General features: G+C 42.4%; 3 protein-coding genes and 2 non-coding genes across 5 annotated transcripts; 3 read left to right on the plus strand and 2 right to left on the minus strand.

The window, feature by feature from the left end:
- The first annotated feature begins 1055 nt into the window (after positions 1-1055).
- TRNAP-AGG lies at positions 1056-1127 on the plus strand. The gene has a single exon. It is a non-coding gene; the product is annotated as a tRNA-Pro (tRNA).
- Positions 1128-1367: 240 nt separating this feature from the next.
- Positions 1368-1439, minus strand: TRNAP-UGG. The gene has a single exon. It is a non-coding gene; the product is annotated as a tRNA-Pro (tRNA).
- A 4056-nt stretch (positions 1440-5495) lies between these two features.
- On the plus strand, positions 5496-5891 carry LOC115742431. The gene has a single exon (XM_030676713.2). It carries the CDS (start codon positions 5496-5498, stop codon positions 5889-5891), a length of 396 nt encoding a protein of 131 aa, XP_030532573.2.
- A 1165-nt stretch (positions 5892-7056) lies between these two features.
- Positions 7057-10610, minus strand: LOC115742427 (rho GTPase-activating protein 2). The gene is made up of 4 exons (XM_030676704.2): positions 9811-10610; positions 8935-9055; positions 8484-8834; positions 7057-8052 (listed from the first exon to the last, which is right to left on the minus strand). The coding sequence occupies exons 1-4, from the start codon at positions 10149-10151 to the stop codon at positions 7441-7443; spliced, it is 1425 nt and encodes a 474-aa protein (XP_030532564.2). The 5' UTR covers positions 10152-10610; the 3' UTR covers positions 7057-7440.
- Positions 10611-17354: 6744 nt separating this feature from the next.
- Positions 17355-21440, plus strand: LOC115742503 (NPL4-like protein 2). Its single transcript, XM_030676826.2, has 2 exons — positions 17355-18573; positions 20926-21440. The coding sequence occupies exons 1-2, from the start codon at positions 17590-17592 to the stop codon at positions 21178-21180; spliced, it is 1239 nt and encodes a 412-aa protein (XP_030532686.1). The 5' UTR covers positions 17355-17589; the 3' UTR covers positions 21181-21440.
- The last annotated feature ends 34 nt before the right edge of the window (positions 21441-21474 follow it).

The raw sequence follows: 21474 nt of genomic DNA on the forward strand, positions 1-21474 counted from the left end.
CACCAAAGTTCACTAATCAAACGGTATTTATTTTGAACAAATACATCTTGAGCCAAAAGATATTTGGGAAAATAACTTTGCATTTCCTCAAAACTCAACCAAACACAACTAATCGTTTTGATTTTCGCACGATCTCTTTAAATCGAATGACCACAGAAACAACAGAGATACAACTATGGCTCAAGTTTGATTTCTTCTTCTTCTTTATTATTATTATTATTATTTTTGGGTTAGGCTCCTTCTTGGACAAAGTATATTGTTAGATAGTCTCCCGCTATACGGCATCAGCACATGCCACACACCTCGTGTCATCGTCATGACTCACTGAGTGAGCAGACGATAAGAATGGAAATCGTCGAAATTCGAACGTAAAAGTTATTGGGTTGCATAACGAAATTACCCGATCAAGTTATCCCCTATGACCAGCACATAAAATCCCCATTACTCAAATCCCATTGCCTTCTTCAATGAGAAAGATATTTTTTCACGCGATCCTCACACCATTCCATAAAAACAGGCAAATGACAAGACGAGTGGCCCCTTAGGACGATGGCCACATAACAACACTAGGTCTGCCACAAGTGTGGTTAACACGTGAATAACTTTCCCATTTCCCAATAGAGGTGGCTTTAAACAGAGGGAGCCCCTGTCGATCTAGGTGTGCATGGTCCGGGCCGGTCCGGTTAGTCACGTGAATAAACTTTCCCATTTCCCAATAGAGGTGGCTTTAATTTAACGAACGGGACCAAAATGTTGGGTTCAATACCAAATCCAGCCATTATATGATAAAAACATCACCAACCGCACTAAAAAAGCCTGCAGAGAGAAAAGATGACCAAAAACAAGATGAAAAATAAGATAAAAAAAGAGTGGGAAAAAAATTGGATAATTTTTAATTACATTGTATATATATATATAATTATATATTATTGGTGGGGGGGCCCAAAAAAAAAAAAAGCACCGGGTCCCTTTTTGGGCCGGGCTCAACGGTCTTTGCCCTAGTCGGATCATAGAACATATTTTTAAAATTAGCATACCGGACGATGCCAAAACAAGGGCATTTGGTCTAGTGGTATGATTCTCGCTTAGGGTGCGAGAGGTCCCGAGTTCAATTCTCGGAATGCCCCTCAACTTCTTCGTCGTCGTCTATCTTTTTTCAAACACCTTCTTTTCTTCTTCTACATTTTTTTTTTTGTCAAAAACCTTTCATGTGGGCTTGAAACTTACACGAGCAAATAGTTGAATACGAGAATGCAAAAATAAATTTGTTGTATTGAGGAACTAAAATATTCTTCCTTCTTATTAGTTCTTTGCAAAAGAAAATGAGGGGAGGAGAAACATCGAGACACAAAAAAGAAAAAGGGTGGGGGGCATTCCGAGAATCGAACTCGGGACCTCTCGCACCCAAAGCGAGAATCATACCACTAGACCAAATGCCCTCTTGTCTGCGGGTTTTGTTTGCAGATCGCTAGTCACCTTTGATTATCCTACTGCCCTTTCATATTTCACGTCGGATTCTCAAGAGTAAGCATGGTTTCGGGTTAACACTCGGAACTGCGAATGTTTTAGCGTCTCGTGCTCTCCTTAAAACTACAAACATCCTTCTTTCCAATGCATACGCCGTACCCCCACATGGCAACACGGCCTCACAAGCGCAATTTACCGGCCTCGTTTTGCTCGTCCAAAAAAGATTATATAGAAAGATAACGCTATTGACCGGAAGCGTAACATCGCACTGATATATCACGAGGTGCATGTTCCTTTTAATCGGACGTGGCTCTTAATTTATGTTGGTTTACTTTGGATTTTAATCGAATAGAGAGAATGTCCCTCCCACTCGCCGATACGATGATCGAAAGTTCTTTTCCCTACTCACCAAGTCTTTTTGAATCTTTCTTTCTTGCGAACGGAAAACTTAGGGAGTGAACGAAGTCTCGCGAATTGACTTGTGGAAAATTTCAAGCCCTTTGAAATTGTCATAACATTGACCCGCGTATTGCGCGTAGCCGGTCTTTGTTCCATTGCCTAAGTTCCTCATCCCGCACTAGACGGTAGAAAAGAAAAAAACTAGGGTATGACTGGAATAATTATGGCAATGAAATCAGCTCAGGAGAACAAATATATTTTCGACGGGTGCAGGTACAGAGTCAACCTCTAATTAGAAGTTCCCATCCGAAACCGTACGTCAATTAATTGAAAGAATTACGATCCTCTCGATCTATGAAACGACATTAATCTCTCTCGTCGAACGGACACATGTCCCGATCTAACGTCACGGCCGTCACTAGAGGGCGTTCGCCTCGAATTCACCTCCGATCATCTCAGCGCCGCGACAAGCCTGAAGAGCACGTGAGGCGCGTGCACGGAGGTGGAAGCGATGGGGGAGATTGATCATGTACCATTTGACCAGTAATTTGTCTGTTTTGCATACTGAATGGATGTACATTACGATCATCGCGGAAAAGATGTGCATTCTCAGAAAACTTAAAAGAGCATCAGGAATTTTCGCCTTGACTAATTCGCGTAAAAACACACACAAAAATCGGAAAGACTTCGTCGTCTTGTAATGATAATAAGGTCTTTCAAGAAAATGGTGCTGAGAACAATTTGTTTTTTTAAGTGTGAATGGGAACAAGAGTTGGGTTAGGCTTTTTTGGAGTTTCGAGCAATACCGGAGGCTGACATTGCCCTAGTTGACCGGTAATACGGAAGACCGTCTACGGAAAACGTTGACTTTTTCGAGGGATTTCGGGGAATTTTTAGATGATGAGGAATGTGTTGTCTGCTTGAACAATCGATCCAAATATGATCATGAAAACAATATGGCAAAATTGCAAGTCAAATAGAGAGTGCTGCCACAAAATTCAAAGATAAGAACATACTGTACATGCCCTTTTTCCAAAATCTGAGCAAGAGTAGTCAATATTCTCAATTTTGTATGTATGTATGTATGTATGTATGTATGTATGTAACAAAAGTCTTAAGATCGGTACACAATCATAGCGGAGTCAAACAAGCGAGAAAGAGAAAATTGAAACATGAGATTTTATCCTGGTTCACCCTTAAACTAGGGTTACGTCCAACAAAGGATTTCCACTATATTAGCTCATTGCACTTCTCGTTAGATTACTTAATTATAAGAGAAAAAGAGTATATATAGTAATAGCTATTCATGAGCTCAAACCCAAACTACTAATGAAAAATTATGGTCTTAAATCGTAAAAGCTCTTTGGTATCTATGGGGTGATGCCCCCTTGAGGCTCCCGCCGGGGCGGCTTCCCCTAATCCCCGCTCGCTTAGGGTGGAGCGGGACTCATATGCTTTCCTGTCGCAGGGGAATATAAACCACATCCTAAAAATAAGAACATATTATCCTTTTTCCAAAATCTAAGGAATAGTAGTCTATATTTTCAATATATACATAGTTTAAATTATAGAGCAAATTTTTTAATTGAGAAAGAAAAAAAAAGCTGAATACAAGAAAATGATCTTGTGATAAGCATATAAAAGTAAGACAGATGCTACATGCGCATCTACAAATTTTCTTTAATCTCTCAATCTTTCCATTTTGTAATAAAGTACACCAAAATCATCTTTACCGAGCCAAAAAAAAAAAATCCAAAAGCATCTTAAATCCTGAACTTTTGCCCGAAATTTCGATAAAGAAGGTATCTACGCTACTTATACGACATAAAATGACATGCGCTAAAATCAAATAATATGGCAGCTTACTAAAAGAACGATAATACTATAATCCGAAAGCAGCCGGTTAACTTTTGTATAATCTCATAAATCCCTTTTACAATCTAATTTTGGTTAATTTCTTATCTCGCCGCAATTCTAATTCATCAGCCGAAAATAAACAGAATCGCACTTTTTCTTCATTTATTAATAATCTCTTTATCCTTTCGTTTACCATGTCGGCGATTTCCTATTCGTACATATAACAAAACCACGTCGTATGTCTCATGGGAACACATTACCAAAAATCAAGAGGGACTAATTCAACTCCCCCGAGTTTATAGATTTGCAAAATGACTGCACCCAAGAGTTTTCCTTCTCCATTCGGCTCCATTCGACTTAACTCTCTTGTCCAAATTTAAATTTGGAGATCAAATCGAGTCAACAGACCCCCCAAGATTCAAACCAGGATGTTTCCTACTTCATAAAGAAATGAGACGAATATTTAAATATCACAAAGAAATCATACACGTCAACGCCGGCGATGCCACATAAGATGTCCGGCATCCACGTCGGCGATTTCCGGCCAAAAAATTTGATCCGATGGGCTCAATTGGCTAATGGTGAAAAGGTTTAGGACTGAATTGACAAAATCGCAATAGGTTTATGACTTTTTGGATAATTTTTCCTGCATTTGAAGATCAAATAGAGTCAACAGGCCCCTAAGATTCAAACCAGGATGTTTCCTGCTTCGTAATACAAAATGTAACATCCGATTAAGATAAAGCCCGCACTAATTACCTCACGAGAGTAATTTAGAGGAGTCAGCCAAATTGTGCTGGATGCGCTGCCAGCTACGACCAATTTTTTTTTTTTTAAATATAGACGCCCCGATCGATCAACGTGTGTTTATATACTTTGTGCAAACCCTCTTCCGTTTCCGCTCTCCCGACTGTTCAACGGCTGCACTATCTTGACTCTCTCATGTGTTTTCTTTGGTCGGCATGCAAGATCTAGGAAAGTGCCACGTGAAACTTATGTCTTATTGTTTTTTTTTCCGTAGAAATACGAGGCTCGGGTACGGTAATGAATGTGTTCGGACCGTCACGATTCGATCGAAGTTCACGTAGTGAGAAATCGACCCTTGAATTGTAGGCCAAAAAATAATTCGTGGCTTTAGGGCAGCAAATTCATTAAAGAGTAGGAAGACCAAGTCAGTAACAACCCCCACTAATCAATTTACCCCGAATTGACCATTTTTCTTGATCAAGAAAATAAATCCAAACAAAAAAGAAAATGCACGCATTAATCATTGCATCAAAACTTCTAGAAGAGACTTTTTTGCTTGATTAACCAAACCAGGCAGTTGTACTTGTAAATACAATTTTTTTTTTTTTTTGGGCGCAATTCAATTCGGTTGGGTTTCTAGAAGAAGAGGGGGGGTGGAAGGGGAGGAGGAAGATGGCGCACATGGTTGGTTCATCGCACATCTCCTTGAAATTGAATCCTTCCACCCCCTCTCTTTTCTTCCTGCGATAATTAAAACAACATTTTCCGACAGCTTCTTCCTCAGACACCACAGGATTTTGAAGTGTCAAACAAGGCAGGCCACATCATATGTTAATGGTAATGGTAATGGTGATGGTAATGCCCCCCCGACACAAGTAGCAGTAGCCATTAAACAGTGCCCTCTGCCCCTTCCGACCAATCCTCAAATTCTCTCTCTCTCCAAAACTAATACGTAAGGGTAAGGCCCATGAGAAATCCCTGTACCCTTTCGTGGAAAGAGCCGAATCTTGCCTGACGACAAGGAGATGGAGGACAGGAGGATGCTGAGGAGCGGCGTCGGTGCTGATGCCTCGTCCTTCTTCCTGTTCGAAGCCACGGGGGACTCGGAGGTCGACGGCGGTCACGAGGAGGAGGTTCCGATGGAAGAGGACGACGCGGCGTCCTGCAGCTGCGACTCGTCCGGCTGGACGGGCGCGGGCGGGGGCGGGGTCGGGGTCGGGGGTTGCGATGTAGCGGCGTGGCTCGGAGATGGTCGCGAAGAGGATGAGGAGGACGAGGAGCTCGACGACGAGCAGAACAGCCGCGCGCACCAGCTTCCGGGAGCGGAGTACAAGTCCCGCGTCTCGGTGGAGTCGACCGGCGAGTTGATGAACGAGATGGAGAGGAGCAAGCTGTTTTGGGAGGCTTGCCTGGCTTCTTGATCCTGGGGTGGCGCTTCTTCTTTTTCCGGCCGGCTTTTCCGGCGCTCGCCGTAGAGCGTTCAATCCGCTCGGCGTTTATGAATTCTTTCGCCTTTTGTTCAGCCAATAATTGCACATAGGAATGGAAATTATATGCCTAACTTATCGTCGAGCTATGCCTCCATGTTACATTATGAATGGAATGGACAAGGCTTGATTCTTGAAAAGGCTAGTTAGGGTTCGAGTTTGAGCTCAAGTAAAGTAAAGACAAGACTCCGGTAGCGTGGAGTTCTTGTGAAATGCTGCGAATTCTCGAGAACCAAGTATTCCTCACTCACAAAATCTCGGCTCGAAAGTTGAACGGGATCGGGAGCGCGAGCGCACACAGTGAGTGTTCGGAAGCAACTGCTGCTGAACGTTAGCTTTGACTTGCATGGAGACTAACGTTACTCAAACTCGACGTCGCTATGGTTAAGCTCAAATAGCCGACGATAAGTAGCTCACGACCAACCATGCTCGTTTGCACCCATGTCAACCTGCTAATCATCTTCCATCAGCAGAGCTTTGGAAAAACATTCAAGAACCGAAGCAATCTGATTCTTCGAATCTGTTAGGCCTTCCTTCTCTCTCTGCTGCTTCAAATTGTTGGTTACAAGTTTTCCTTGATTTCTTCTGCCAGGAGGTCAAATGCTCCACGCTATCATCATATTGAGTCATACATACACAAGGACAACCTATGACAACATTACTGAAACCAGAAGAATTTCATCAGCATCAGGAAAGGGCAAACTGTGAAATTTTCTGCAATTTTTTCTCCCATTATGACTCTGTAGGGCAGGTTTGTTTCTTCCTGCTTGAGAAAAACAACCTTGGTGGTCCAAAGTTTGTACCCAAATGCAACCACCATCACAAGTAGACAGTCCAAAAAACCAAAAGGAAACACCTTTAATGTCCCCAATTTATTGCAGGCCTGCCTTACAGCACGATCGATAAATGCGAAAGAAACTACTTGTTTCGAGGCTCTCACTCCTCCGTGTCCCAGGAACATGACGATGAGAATGAAGATAGACCGGTCACAATCGCACAAGAATGCCGAATAATGTAAATTGCACGAAAGAGGCACAATCAGCGGTAATCCACCGAAGGATCACACAGTTCTCCTTCTACATCGCATATGGTAGAAAGTACAGATCAAGACCGACCACAAATCAATTTCACGGATAGATTGAATCGGGCGAGATTTCCATCACAAGGTTAGGATCCTTGGGTAAGAAAACCACAAAACAAGCATGAACTTTCAGCAGCTCAGCCCTGAGCTGAACCACGATCCTAAAAATCCAACACTAGCAAAAAGCACTCCCAATCACTTTTTGAAGCCAACACACCTAGAAGTACAATGTACATAAGATTACGAAGCCATGACTCTAAGACAGCACCTGAAATCGGCAGAGTATGATCCCGAAGAAAGGGAAATAAGCATTTGGTCAGACATGCGAGGGCATACAGGAGAACGGTTCTACCATTTCCATGTTGTTCATTCTTTCGCGTTTCTTCTGTTGGAATCTTTATGTCAGACATCCGAGGGCATGCAGGAGAACGATTCTTCCATTTCCATGTCGTTCATTCTTTCGCGTTCCTTCTGTGGACTCTTTATGTCAATGACTTGTGCTTCTCCAATCCTCCAGCTTGTCCCAGAATCTTCTCCATCGCTAGTCATCAAAGTGGAAGTCCTGTTTTTGCTATCGGTGAATGAAATACCCGACTCATCATTTACATGCGAGCAATTTCTAGGACTTCCGTAGTTTTGTTCCACTTCACTCAATGGCCTTTCAGAAGAAACATCTGCATTTTCAGCATGATCGCATTCTTCTAATTGCCTCAAGAAGGAATCCTCCATTTCACTCAATGATCTGCCTTCATCTTCGTCCACGCAGCTGCGGCTGTAATTTGCATCATAGTTGTCATCAAAGTCCGATGTTGGCCCTCTTAACTCACAGCTGGTATCCATCTCTTGCTGACTATCATATTCATAATCAGTTTGTCCCCCGGATGAACGAGATGACATGGGTGAGTATCCTCCGGCAGTAGCCTCTTCACGTTCTCTGAGAGTCTTCATGATCAGAGTCTTGAGCAAGTTCATTACTTGCACAGCGTGCATCAGAGCTGTCAATGGATCGGACATCTACAGAGAAAAGAAGAACGCATTGCTTAAGTTCTTGCTCTTTGCAAGTTGAACTTCGTTTTAGTAAATTCAACTCAACGATGACAATTTCATAAGCAATTGTCGGAAGGATTACAGAAATCCTGCAAATTTGAGCTAGTCTTTTAGTATCATAATGACGAAAGGCAATAGTTTTTGCGAACTTCTGATAATTGCAGTTGCGACTGGAGTGTTCACTTCTAACCATTTTTCTCTTTCCTCAGCAAGTGAAAATAGAACTGTCTCATGAACTGATATTGAGTAAACTATCTCATCCTCCCCTCACCTCACGGTCCACGGCCAACATAACCAACACGTCAATTTTTCCAAAAATATTAGGATGGTACTTGTTGAACGAGACCGAGAACCATATCAAAACTTCTGCAATCTAGGGAGATCTGATTAAGTAGTACCTGAGTCATGTTTGGCGCGAAAACCATCGCGATGTTTCGTGCATTCATTTTGTTGAATTCCTCGTCCTCAACCACATCAGCCATAAGACCGACGGCCCAATTGAGCAACGCCGACTCGGTTGGCTTTAGCTGCTTCACTAGCTCGATGGATTCTTCTTCGGTGTTGCATTGGAGAACTTGTTCCGGGGAAAGCCCATCAAGCACGCCAGAGGGGAGCTCTCGGAACCAGGCTTTGATTAGACCTGCCAAACAGTGAACATCGATATCATCGGGCACGATGCCCCTGTTCAGCTGGTCCCTCACATGCTCCTCTTTGCTGTTCTCTGGGTTTATGCGGAAAATTCCTTCGGCCTGCAGAACCACCGATGAAGTTCGAGTGAAAACCAAGGACTTAAACAAAATCTAGGAAATGCTTTGCCTGCAAGACAATATCAGTGGAGAGTGATTCTACCTTCAAACCACCTTCCGAGTACAACTGCTCCTGCATGAGCAAAAGAATGGAAGGGACGCTATTTCCCCGTGAATCATATGAGCACTGCATCGACTCGGCCGAGACTCCAAACACACTGACACTGCCAAAGAGAAGAACCCAAAAATTAAGCTTCTCTCCTTCCTGGCCAAGACATGCAAATCAAGTTCAAACGCATACTAACTACAGATTCGAGCCCGCGGGAAAATCAAAATTCGTGTTAAAGCAAGAGAACATGGCCTAAAAGTTAGGAGCACAAATTTCCAAATCAAAAAGGCTACACAAATAAGAAAGAACCAAACCGACACAGAGCATAAAGTCCATACTTTTTTCGCTTTAACCAATTCGTTGGTACTTTCTAAAGCAGAGACCTTTCAGCAAGTAAAGAAAGGCTCTGGCCTTCATCGACACATAAGTATAGACTCATCTGGTGCATTAGATAACCAGGATTTGCTCACAACTCTCAGCTTCACTTTCCCAACCCAAGCAAAAGACTTTGACTAGCCAAATTAAGGAATGTGAGAAAATGGAGTCAAAATCATACATTTTGAAGCTAAATTTAGTATGTTGAATCAAGTTAGTGCTAAAAAATTTCAGCTCTTGCACAGAAATCTCCTCCAACAAGAAAAGAAATCACACCAGAAACGCAAAAGGATGTGACCAAACAACTTGCTGTCTCTCAGATCTGAACTCCACGCCATTAGAGCACCTAAGGTGGTAAAATCCACCTCATTTTTGTCCACAATTTCATGCTCATTAACACATTTGAAAACCCAAAATGGGAGAGGGGGAAAAAAAAGGCTAAAAAACCCAAGCTTTTCGAAGCTCGTCAGCTCGAAGTTTCAAATTTTGGGTTACCTGGCGCTGGGGACCCGGCAAGGGATCTCGACCTCGAACTCCACGGGGAGGCCCAGGAACCCGTGGAACCGGTCGAAGGTGACGTGGGTGACGTGGCGAACGTTAGTCGGCCACCCGATCTCCATGTGGTGGGTCATAACCGTGGCCGTCGCCGCCGCCATCACCTCGTCGCCCCGTTCGACTCTGCAAGAGGCCATGGACTTCCTCAGTGCCGTCGCCAGGAGAGCCAGCACCGAGAGCTGGTTCTGCTCGTCCTCCGCGGCGGTCGGCCCCGTCTTCGCCTTCTTGGCGCTACCTCCGCTGCACCCTCCGCCCTTTGTGACCATCACGGGCCCTGCCATCTTTCTCTTTCTCTCTCTCTCTCTCTCTGCTTCTCAATGGAATAGCCGGACGAAAAAATGACAGGTTTTGGTTTTTTTCCTTGTTCTTGTTCCTGGTCTCTTATCTTGATCTGGATCGAGTTCTTCTTTCTTCTCTTGTCTCGGTTTTGGCAGAGAGAGAGAGTGAGAGAGAGTTAAGGTGGGTGAGGTTGCATTGAAGACAGGGTCTTTTGAAGCTGTTCTTGTGCGCTTGTGGAGTTTTCTTGAGTTCGCTTTTGGGGAGTTCCCAAACGGCCACTTGGGTTTTTCAAAAAATTTCCCGTCAGGCTTGCTTTATCGACGATGTCGGGACTTTCGACCTCGCTCCAGACTCTTATTTACAGGTCGTGCCACTTCGGGAACAGAGATCCAACTCCACACGCCCACCTGTCATCTTCTTCTTCTTCTCTCCTTCCGCCCCCCCTGAGGAATCAGACACGGCCCCACTGAAAATGAAATTGCTTTCAACGAATCAAAACGAAACAACGGGGAAGAAACTTGACCATCGCCAAGAAACGCACGTTGACCTCCCGGGGCTGGTCAGTGACAGTGGATCTGTACACATTGGAACATTATCCAATCGTTCGTAGTAATGTCATTAACTCAGCCAAACGAGGAAGCAACTAACTAACCATTCATTAGAGCATCGAATTTAGGTGAAAAGATCAGTAACAAAGGATGGATCCCAACAAAAGAAAGAGGTGGGTTTGCGGGTGGGTTGGCCAACCGCATCATAACGAGGAATCGAGGATGATCTGATGATCTTATCTCTTTTCGTTTTGCCCACAAAAGATAAGGGGAAAAAATGAAAAAAAAACGCTATGTTAGTCCACATGGACATGAGTGCTTGATGCGAGGACAGGTTTTGATGTTTCCGACGAGGTGGGGAGTCCATTTCATGCGATCTTACCGTTATTTATGGGGAGGGGGTTTTATGCAACTCTTTTGAAGTTTCTCGCTTTGTCCGACCAAAGAGATGTAAAGGGTTTGACGGTTGGTCACCATCACTGGCTAAGTTCGAGTTTAATGAAGGCATTCAGGCTAGCATTTAAGAGACGGGACATTTCGACCACTATAAGACCCTATTAGCTTCTTCTTTTTTTTTTTTTCTTTTTTTTTTTTGTTAAACATCCCGATTAATAGACCTGATGTTGATGGCGGAGCGAGTAGGTTATGAGCCCGTCTAGATCTTTTACCTAAGAGCCACGAGTGTCCAAAGGCATCTTTGAGCGGGTCTAGACCCTATTGCTATTGTGCTCGGTCCGTACTAGCTCACAAGCACTATTTTAAACTTTTCTATTGAAATAACATTAGTGTGGGATATTCTAAAAATTTTAAGGATATTGTGCTGGATGAGATTTTGTGGGGCTACTGTCAAATGTTCTAAAAGTTTAAGCTATTGGAAGAAGGCGCGACTTCATATTCTGTGAATTCGTATAATAAGACTTATATTGGCAGTGGAGGATATAGAGTTTTAATTTGAAGATGAAGGCACGAGGAATTTCGACAAAATATAATGCTTAGTGAATGAAATCCAGAGATCTTAGTGTGAAAATTTGGAAAATTTTAGGAATCACTCAAGCGTCGCCCTTGTTTATAGAAAAATAAATGATTCGAAAAATATATTTCTAAAAATGATTATTTATATCCCTCGCAAAAAGAATGAATAAAAAAATTCATCATCTACGAAATATTGAGACATAAATTGTCGCCCATGATAAAAATTTATTAATTATTTCAAGCAATACATGTCATCATTTTAAGGAAGATGTTATCCAAATTATTCATTTTTTGTGAAACAAAAGGAGTCTAATTAAAAAATCCAAACATCTTAATATTGAGGGAGCAACACTGCCAACCTTCCTATATGATCCGTCCTTTGCACGTCGGATCCCATAGCATGAAGGTAAATTCCCGTGCAGTTTCCATATTATATTGGGCTTTATATTATACAACCATCAATCGTAAAACAATATCATGAAAAAAAAAATACTTATTTTTGTGGCGTCGCATGTATAACAGAGTTTCCTTTTTTTTTTTTTTTGTCAAAATACAACACAGAGCGAATAGCGCACGCTGTTTATATTTTTGGGGTAAACGTAGAACGAGCACACCGATTAAAAGAGACTACACGTTCACGCAGACTACGAAGCTAGAAATGCACGAAGAACCTCACGATCACTTTGGATTACGGCGCTTTAAAAAGGGTGTGATTGATATGTATTCCTCCTCCATCGTGAATATTGAACTCTTCATAGCGGAGAAGACCCTTTTGTCTAGCGAAAAAAATGAAAATGTCGGAAAAACTCGACATGTTCCCTAATTGGTAATGCTCATCGTTCTCTATTTTAGCGGAATTGGTCTCAAAATGACACGAAATCAGGAACCAAAACAAAGCATCCGAGGCAAATCGAATTCGGTTTTGTTTGGTTGGGGGGTAGACCGTAGAGAAGCATCCGATGCAAAAATTGCGATTCATTTATTTCGTGACTTGTCGTTTTGTGTCGCCGTTAATCATTTCCGTCGTCTTTTCAAGCAGGCAGACAAACAAACCTTCAACGACGGACCTCGGACGAAGACAGCCAGGAGAACGATCGCCCCTGAATCTCCGATCTCCCTCCCTCCCTCCCTCTTCACCCCAGATCGCACGGCCCAGATTCGATCTGGGGAGGGCCCGGAAAGCAAGGGGGTGGTAAACGGTGGGGCCTACGCGAGCGAACAGGAGCATCCACCACCGGATCTTAATGCTCTCTCTCTCTCTCTCTCTCTTCTCTATCCACTTTGCACACTGTTTGAATTTCAAAAAGCGAATTCGATCGTTGCGTCTCCTCAGCTTTTTTTTTTTTTTTACCAATTTTTTTTATGGGGGGCTCCTACGTACACTTTCGTTGTACCTTTTCACACGATCGGACCGTCTTTCGATGTTCAGCTTTCGTTACTGGACGATTCTCGTTTCTGATACTCCCCCGTGTGATTCGACCGTTCCATTCGCACCATCGTTTGCGCTCTCCATCTCTCTCTTCCTCGAGGTGTTTTGAAATTTCGGCTATTTTTCGATGGAAACGGAACTGATATTGAATTGATCGGTGAGACTCGATATAGATTTTGTATTGAATCGTAATCCGTGAAGCTTGCTTCTCGATATATAAGTTGCCGAACTTCGATTTCGCCTGCAAAAGAACTGCCGATGCGATACTTTCGCTTTAGAAAAATTGGGCATTACATTTGTTACCACCAAAAGGGTTAATTAAAATAAGCGTCCTCGACAAAACTTTTCTTGAGTTTAAGTACTCAATCAAACCAAATCGATAACTTTAAAATGAAGGAATGATATGATCATGTGCCCTTCTCTTAATCAGCTCAGGTCCCTAACATCCTCATCATTGCCTAATGGCCCATCTTCCGAATGTGTGCATGTGGCAAGTACAACGAAAACCTTGTTGGATGTCTTAATTCAATCCCTTCTCTAGATCTGATTTAAGAAATCAAGACAAAAGCAAATGGGTATTTTGTTTATTGAAGGCCAAAGTATAGGTGGCTATTGTACCGGTGTGTTAGATCCAAATGACCGCTCGAGCATGCGATTTGCGACTAACTTTGACCAACCGACTCGGAGAAGAAAAGCGACGATTAAATTCGATACTCGAAAGGCGATGAATCATGATGTAAATGTAATCGATTTTAAATCACGACAGCGAATGTAAATTGAATTCTATGCGTACGTCGTGTACGAGTGCTGTGAAAATTTCTTAATCTAACGAGCCATGTATATTGTTTGTACAGCAAAATAGGCCGATAGAGAGAATTAAACACGCACAGCAAATGCGCTTTTGGAAAATCGGATTCCTGTACTGGCAGTGGACCCCTATTAAAGAATTAACTGACTGCATCTCCTGTACAATTAGCTGCACATTTTAAGTTTGGATACGCCTCTTTCACACCATAATCTGATCCAGAAAATGAAGATTGCCACCGGCTTGAGCTTTCGTGGTGCGTGCTAGGATTCTATCCAGGTTTGTCATGGCGGTCCGAGGAAAAACTTCTATCGCATAACTAGTCCCGAAGCCGAGATGGTTGCCTCGAACATTACCGGGACGCTCGCCTCTGCCAATCCCGACTCCGCCGGCGATGCCCCTTAGACTGCACGTACATGATTGCATCGTCTGGGTTAAGTCCATGCGAAAATGCAAACAAGATTACATTTCGACAATGTCTTAGCTCAGGGCTTCTAGATGGTGGGCCTAGCAATGTCCAATTGCAATAACTCTTTTCTTGGATTGTCTCCTCCTAATTGAGGCCATAGCAAGCCCAGATTCTGAACTGTGGGAGGCCCATGGCCCAGTTCTTTCTTGTAAAAGAGTTGCTTTCTAATTTCAGAGTCTAACATGGTGACGGATTGGATAGTTAAGGCGCAAAGAAAAAATGCCAATCCACCTCATGCTCTCTGCGCCTTTGTCATGTGGACATCTTTCGGGCTTTCCCCCCATGAGTTTATTATATCAATGAACGGTTTAGTTCCGACAAAAAAAAAAAGAAAAAAGTTACAAAAGTTCTAAATAAATCGTTGATGTAAAGACACGCTCGCACCTCGCCGACATTTCTGGGTTGGGACGGGTTAATCTTGATTTCCTTGATCGCAAGCAGCACGGCCAAGAGAGATGCAGAAACCTAAGTAGAATCGATACGGACACACGATAGAATGCGACATGCCAACACGTCATTTTAAAAAAAAAAGAGAATTCTGACAATTTGGAACACGTTGCATATTAAATGCATATTTTTATATATATATGATGGATTATATTAATCGATGAGTTTCTTCTTCTTCTGTTATATCATGATTATTTTTTTTTATTGGTTGAATATATTAATTTTGGGGTGACTGGACATATAACTTAAGTGTATATTTGCGATAAATTTACATTTTGGTCCCTATTTTATTGAAAATACTTAAAATTGATTTGTGTTTATTAAAATGACATGTCGGGATGCTGGACTCACACGTCGCTAATGTGTTTGAAGCACTAATCACGGGTCGATTGCATGTCGAAGAGGGTCAAGAGAGTGTCGGACACGACACATAGACCCGAGAGAATGTCTATGCTTCTAGGGGAACCAAACCGAACCTTGGGTGGCTTGATCGAGACGGAGCTGGAGAGGATTTGTCCCGGAACCGTGTCGTGTGCAACATATCTTGGCTCTGGCCGGGAAACACAGTATGAGCGATCAACGGGCGTGTTCCATTCATTTATATACGAATGGTACTGCTTGTCTGCCAAAAGTTGGCCACGCATTAGGAGTATTGATTTCTTTTCAATGGCGTTTGAAAAACGTATCAAATTTTTTTATTTTTAAAGGCTAAACAGAGATCGAAGGATTGGATTGGGGTGATTGCGCCGCCACTCGCCTTTGGCGGGATCTCAAAGAGGGCCGTGGCCCTCATCGTGAGCAAACAAAGGCCCACTTGCCCTCGGCGGTGGCTGAACGATGGCCGGCTCCTTCTCCTAAAAAAAATGGGGAAAAATCTAAAAAGAGGCATGAAATTCTCTTATTTTTTTTAAATAAGAGCCCAAAGTGAACTTTATTTCAACTAAAGACCCAAAGTGATATAGTGCGTTTCAATTAAGGGCCTGAAGTGGCCATAATATTTCAAAAAAAGGTCCGGCTTAAAGGGCGTTTTCATCATTTCACATTTTTTATTTTTTTTCATTTTTTTTTTTTTCCATTATTTAAAAAAAAAAGCTACACATAGGCGAGAGGGCTGCCCCACTCACCCGTGGCCGCCGGCCCACCGTTGGTGGGGGTCGGCGAAGGCCGACAAGGGGGCCGAAGGCCGGCGAGGTTGCCTGCCCTCACCGAGGCACCAACGACCCCACCAGCCTTTACCGCCCCTGCCTACCGCCCTCGGGATGGGGCGATGGCCACAGGCGAAAGGGTTGCCCCACCCGTATGTGTACGTCCACTTTCTTCTCTCTCTTTTTAATTTTTTTTTAATTTTTGAGAAAATAGATTAAAAAAAAGGTATAATAAAAAAGGAAAAAAATCAAATAAGTAAAAAGACTAAAATGCCCTTGAAATTATGCCTTTTTTTTGAAATTTTATTGTTATTTCAAACCCTTATTTAAAATAATATTCATTTCAAGCCCTTATTTGAGAAAATAATGACATTTCGAGTCCTTATTTGAAACTGGATTCACTTGGGGTCCTTATTTGAAAAAACGCGAGGACTTTGGGCTATTTTTTGGATTTTTCCCAAAAAATATACATATTCTCATCTAAAGATAATTGAAAAGTTAATGAGATATTTCAATTGCGTTTTGAGTGTACTAATTTTTCTTTCATTAGTTCGAAGCCATAGTGAGCGGTGACAATATATAATCCCGTTTGGAGACATTATTAGATTAATGTTGGCTATCGTTAAAAGTCCCAAATTCATACTTCATAATATATTTTTATTCCAAAATAAAATTCGTTTAACAAAAATTTCAAAACTGGCATCACAAGACTTTCCGTGAGACGATACTTGAAACGAGGGATCGCATGAGGGCAATTTGAGATTTTCAATAACATTAACCCCCGAAATTTAATGTTGGGCTTCCTAAAGTTAAATATATAAAGTTTGGATGGGGTAATCCGTAACTTTAAAAAGTTGCGAGTTATAGCATCACGATATCAAATTTGGAGGGATAATTTGTAAGTTTTTTAAAGTAAGGGATCATTGTGCGATAATGTCAAAGTTAACCGGGTTTGAGACAATTATCCTAGTAAATAATATGTTTAAGTGACAATGTGTTGAAAATCCTAAAACTTGTTATTAATGTCCTATTAAGTATTAAAATTTTCAAAAAATGCCATTGAACCCTAAAATTTACTAAGAAGTGCAATTAAGTTTTAAATTTTTAAAAAATATAATTAAGCCCTAAAATTTATTAAATTGGCCAAATTAAATCCTTCCGTTTGATTACATATGTTGGAAATATAATATTTAATTATATTTTAGTGACAAGTTTTAAGATTTGATCGTTTTTTCGTGATAAATTTTTAGAATTTAATTATACTTTAATTATAGACGATAAATTTTAAGATTTTCACCGCAGTTATTTATGTCTGTGTTTGGAAAAGGAAGTGAAAATCGGGGGAGAAAACAAAAACGAAAAAGAAGAAGAAGAAGAAGAAGAAGAAGAAGAAGAAAGCCAATCGGTAACAGTGACTTCGGTTCTTTTCTTCTTCCCCTTCCCCAAGAAATGCCTGAGAACAGTCTCCACTCTTCGATTCAACCCCTTCCCTTTCCATCGAAGCATCAAATTTCTTCATAAGATCCTGCAATCTCATCACCACCACCACCATCATCTTCCCCAAAAGCTTGAAATCACTGGAACCCCATCTCTGTAATCCATAACACGTACGCACAGACAGAGCGATGTTGCTTCGAATCCGTTCCAGGGACGGCCTCGAGCGTCTCAAGGTCGACGACCCGCAGGCCACCGTCGCCCAGCTCAAGGCCCTGATCCAATCCCAGCTCCAAATCCCGCTCCAGAGCCAAACCCTCTCCACCAACCAAAACCTCCTCTTGGCCAAAACCCACGACGATCTCGCCCAATTCACCGACATGTCGGCCCCCCACGCCCCACTGTCGTCCCTCGGCGTCGGCCACGGCTCCATGGTCTTCGTCCACTACGAGGGCGAGCGCAACGTCTCCCGCCCCGCCGCTTTCTCCCCTGCCGGCTCCTTCGGCCGCAAGATGACCATGGACGACCTGATCGCCAAGCAGATGCGGGTCGCCCGCCAGGAGACTCCGCACTGCGAGCTCGTGTCGTTCGACCGCGACGGCGCCAACGCGTTCCAGCACTACGTCAATGAGACGCTCGCCTTTGCGGTGAAGCGGGGCGGGTTCATGTACGGGACGGTGTCGGAGGAGGGGAAGGTTGAGGTGGACTTCATCTACGAGCCGCCGCAGCAGGGGACGGAGGAGAACTTGCTGTTTCTTAGGGACCCGGATGAGGAAAGGCTGGTGGAGGCCATCGCTGTTGGGCTGGGGATGAGAAGGGTCGGGTTTATCTTCAATCAGACAGTGAGTCAGGACAAGAAGGATTACACATTGTCGAATCGAGAGGTCTTGCAGGCGGTGGAGTATCATGCGGAGAGCGGCCTGAAGGAGTGGGTGACCGCGGTAGTGAAGCTGGAGGTGAATGAGGATGGTGGGGCTGATGTGCATTTTGAGGCTTTTCAGATGAGTGACATGTGCATTAGGCTGTGGAAGGAAGGGTGGTTTGAAACCGAGATCGGTGAGGACGCGGATCCGAAGCTCTCGAAGATGAAAAAGGATGTGATGGTGGGAGTCAAGGATACTGGGGAGGTGGATAACGATTTCTTCTTGGTGGTGGTCAAGATTTCCGACCATCAGGTATGTTTGCTTGCCATGTGTTTATTTTTATTTTGATAGAACTTACCATAAAGACCGCGTTACTATTGCTGTTGTTGATTTTGGCGGTTTATAGAGGTCTGCGTGCAAGCATAGCTTATTTATTTATTTTTTTGGGTATAGATTCACCAAAAGATATTAGATTTGTCGATCGTAGTTGTATTTACTGTTGTACATGGTGCTAATCCTGTTTTGATAGGGACTATTTCCAAAGTTCGTGTGATCCTGCCATGTACTTTTGTGCAAGTTTCTTTCTTGATTTTGATTACAATAAAGTGAACTTGGAATGTTTATAATATCATCATTAGGTGCTGAAGGAGGAAAGATATAGTTCCTTTGTGTAGAAAAAGCTCAAGCTGAATAAGAAAAGGAAGAGATTATTTGCTTTTGGCTTCCACAGTCAGTTATGTTTTTCAAATAGGTCTGTATCTTTATCACATCACATTCCTGGGATGGGGGCAGTGATAGCAAGACTGCTGCTGGTCTGGCACTAGAATGAATAGAGAAGATCTGTTCTAGAGAGCATCAAGAAGATTGAGAAACAGCAAATGAGAGAGGATTTTCCAATATAACTAGTTGTCCAAATACTGTTTATCTCCTGAGCTGACCACTTCCTATGGGAATATAGATTGGATGAATAAATGCCAAACAGTCAAGTTGGCAGTGAGGAGGTGCTCACCTTAACCTGGGTTCAGGTTGAGAATATGTGAGGCCCAAGTTATGAAGACGCTGCTTGAAGGAGTCTTTTGGTAATAGACATTGCCATCTGGTTATCATCATCTGTTTGGAATACATTGGGTTGTCCATTGTCTCAGAAAGATTTTGTGACATCATCTGGCATATGAGATGATTGAAATTAGTAATTGATAGTGAAATGTAGAGTAGGTGATAGAATTTCATATGCAAGACTTCACCCAATGGAGGACATGTGGCTGAATAAGTTACATGCAAATGAGTCATATCTAATGTGAGTGGTGATGTGTCATGCTTCCGGCTACTGACCTTTGGTTGCTAAGTTTTCTAATGGAGGGTAATGCTGGATGCAGTTTTCGAGAATCATGTTTGGTCCAGTTACTGTGTCATGCCATGAAATCATTTTGTCATACTTGTCAAACTTGGATACCTTTGCTGCAGGAAAAAACTTGCAGTTGCCTTGCTTGGCATGTTTATAACTTAAAAGATTGAATCTTTTGTGCTGGCATGCCCTGTGTCAATATGAGATTAGAATGGCATAATTTCACCCAGATGAGTTGTCTTGATTTTTAGTTTCTAAGATTGTCAAACAATGAAAAGATTGTGATGATGTTTGTGAACAGAATAGAGCATTCTTAATGCATATAAGTTTGATCTGGACGGACATATGGTTCCACGCAGTTGTACTGGTATAGGTTTTTTGGGCATTTCCTTCTTAGGTATCTTGGTTAAGCTTGTCCTGCAACAGGCTTGATTAAAATGATTAAGTAGGACTGTGAAGTTCACAAAGAAATTAAAGGAGTATGCGTTCCTTTGACCCTTTAAAGGATGTAATTTTGGATGTGGTCCTATCTGTGCTTAAGCCACTTGACAGTTAGTGATGTGCGTATCATGGTACCACCAAGTGTGTAGGCTAGTGGTTAAGGTTTCTAACACTTTCCGAGAGGTCATGTGTTTGAATTCTCTTGCGATACTAGTTGCCTGGGCCAACCTCTTTGGCGAGAGTAATAAGTAGCACTTTGTTGGCATGAGAAATCTCTTTGATGCCATTTTGTGTGAGTTGAACATTTGAAATGCTGGGCATTTTGTTCAGTCATGGTGAATGCCACTTGGTCTTTAAATGAGAAATCTCATTTAAAGATTCTAATACGATGATTGTTGGTACTTGGACCAATTTGATGTCTTCTTCAACGGTAACCTTATATGTACACTTCAACTACATTGTTGGTTACCCCCTCTTTGAGAGTTCCCATTTTTGCGCAAGTACAAGAAAGTGCAGGCACAGGTGCACATGCATGTATAGGAACTTGAGAGTGGGGATCCCATATTTCTACTCTTGCTTGGGTTCGGAGTTAAAATGACCTTCTTAGCTTTTTTCCTCTTTTTCATCTGAAGAGTCTCTTAGATGGTAGTAAGTCCTTATATTAATGGATCAATCATAGTTGAATTTGGAACGTTAGACTTCATGTGGGTAAATTACACTACATTCAAAATTTTAATTATTGGTTGCTCTAGATTGTGGAGTTGTTCCAGTGAGCGGCCTAACATGGTGCTGGATAAATTTCTGATTTTTTCCCCCTGCAACGGCATGATGGAATCAAGCTGCTAAATCCTTATCCTGAAATTTGTTTTACTATGCAGGGTCCACTTTCATCAACATTTCCTATTGAGAACCGTAATGATCCCGTGACAACCAGGGCGCTGAAGAATCATCTGGACCGCACAAAATCTCTTCCATTTGTGAAGCGGATATCGGACTTCCATCTGCTGCTTCTACTTGCCAGATTCCTGGACATAAGTGCCGATGTCCCTGCTCTGGCGGAGTGTGTGAGCAAACAGGAAACTGTTCCAGATGGCTATAAGCTACTCATTGAGTCTGTTGCCAGCAGTTCGTGATGCCCGTGATCGTGTGCATTTTCAACGGAGCAATCGCGGCATCAGCAGTTAATCTGAAAGTTCCTCTGTCATCTTCTGATGCAATGCGTGGCTGAAACTATAAAATGTCTTCGATTTGAAGAGTTCTTTCTAGGTCGAAGATTGGGTAAAATGCACTCAGCTGTTTATATGCATCCTTGGTACAAGTCTTTCATCAAACTATAAATGGTTCGATTTGTGCATTGATTTGAAGGGAGCAAGGAAGCGGGGTTTGGTGATTTGATTTGTTTGTTCGGATCACAAGTACCGTGAAAC

The sequence above is a fragment of the Rhodamnia argentea genome, chromosome 7 (assembly GCF_020921035.1).
Source record: "Rhodamnia argentea isolate NSW1041297 chromosome 7, ASM2092103v1, whole genome shotgun sequence".
Lineage (NCBI taxonomy): Eukaryota > Viridiplantae > Streptophyta > Magnoliopsida > Myrtales > Myrtaceae > Rhodamnia > Rhodamnia argentea.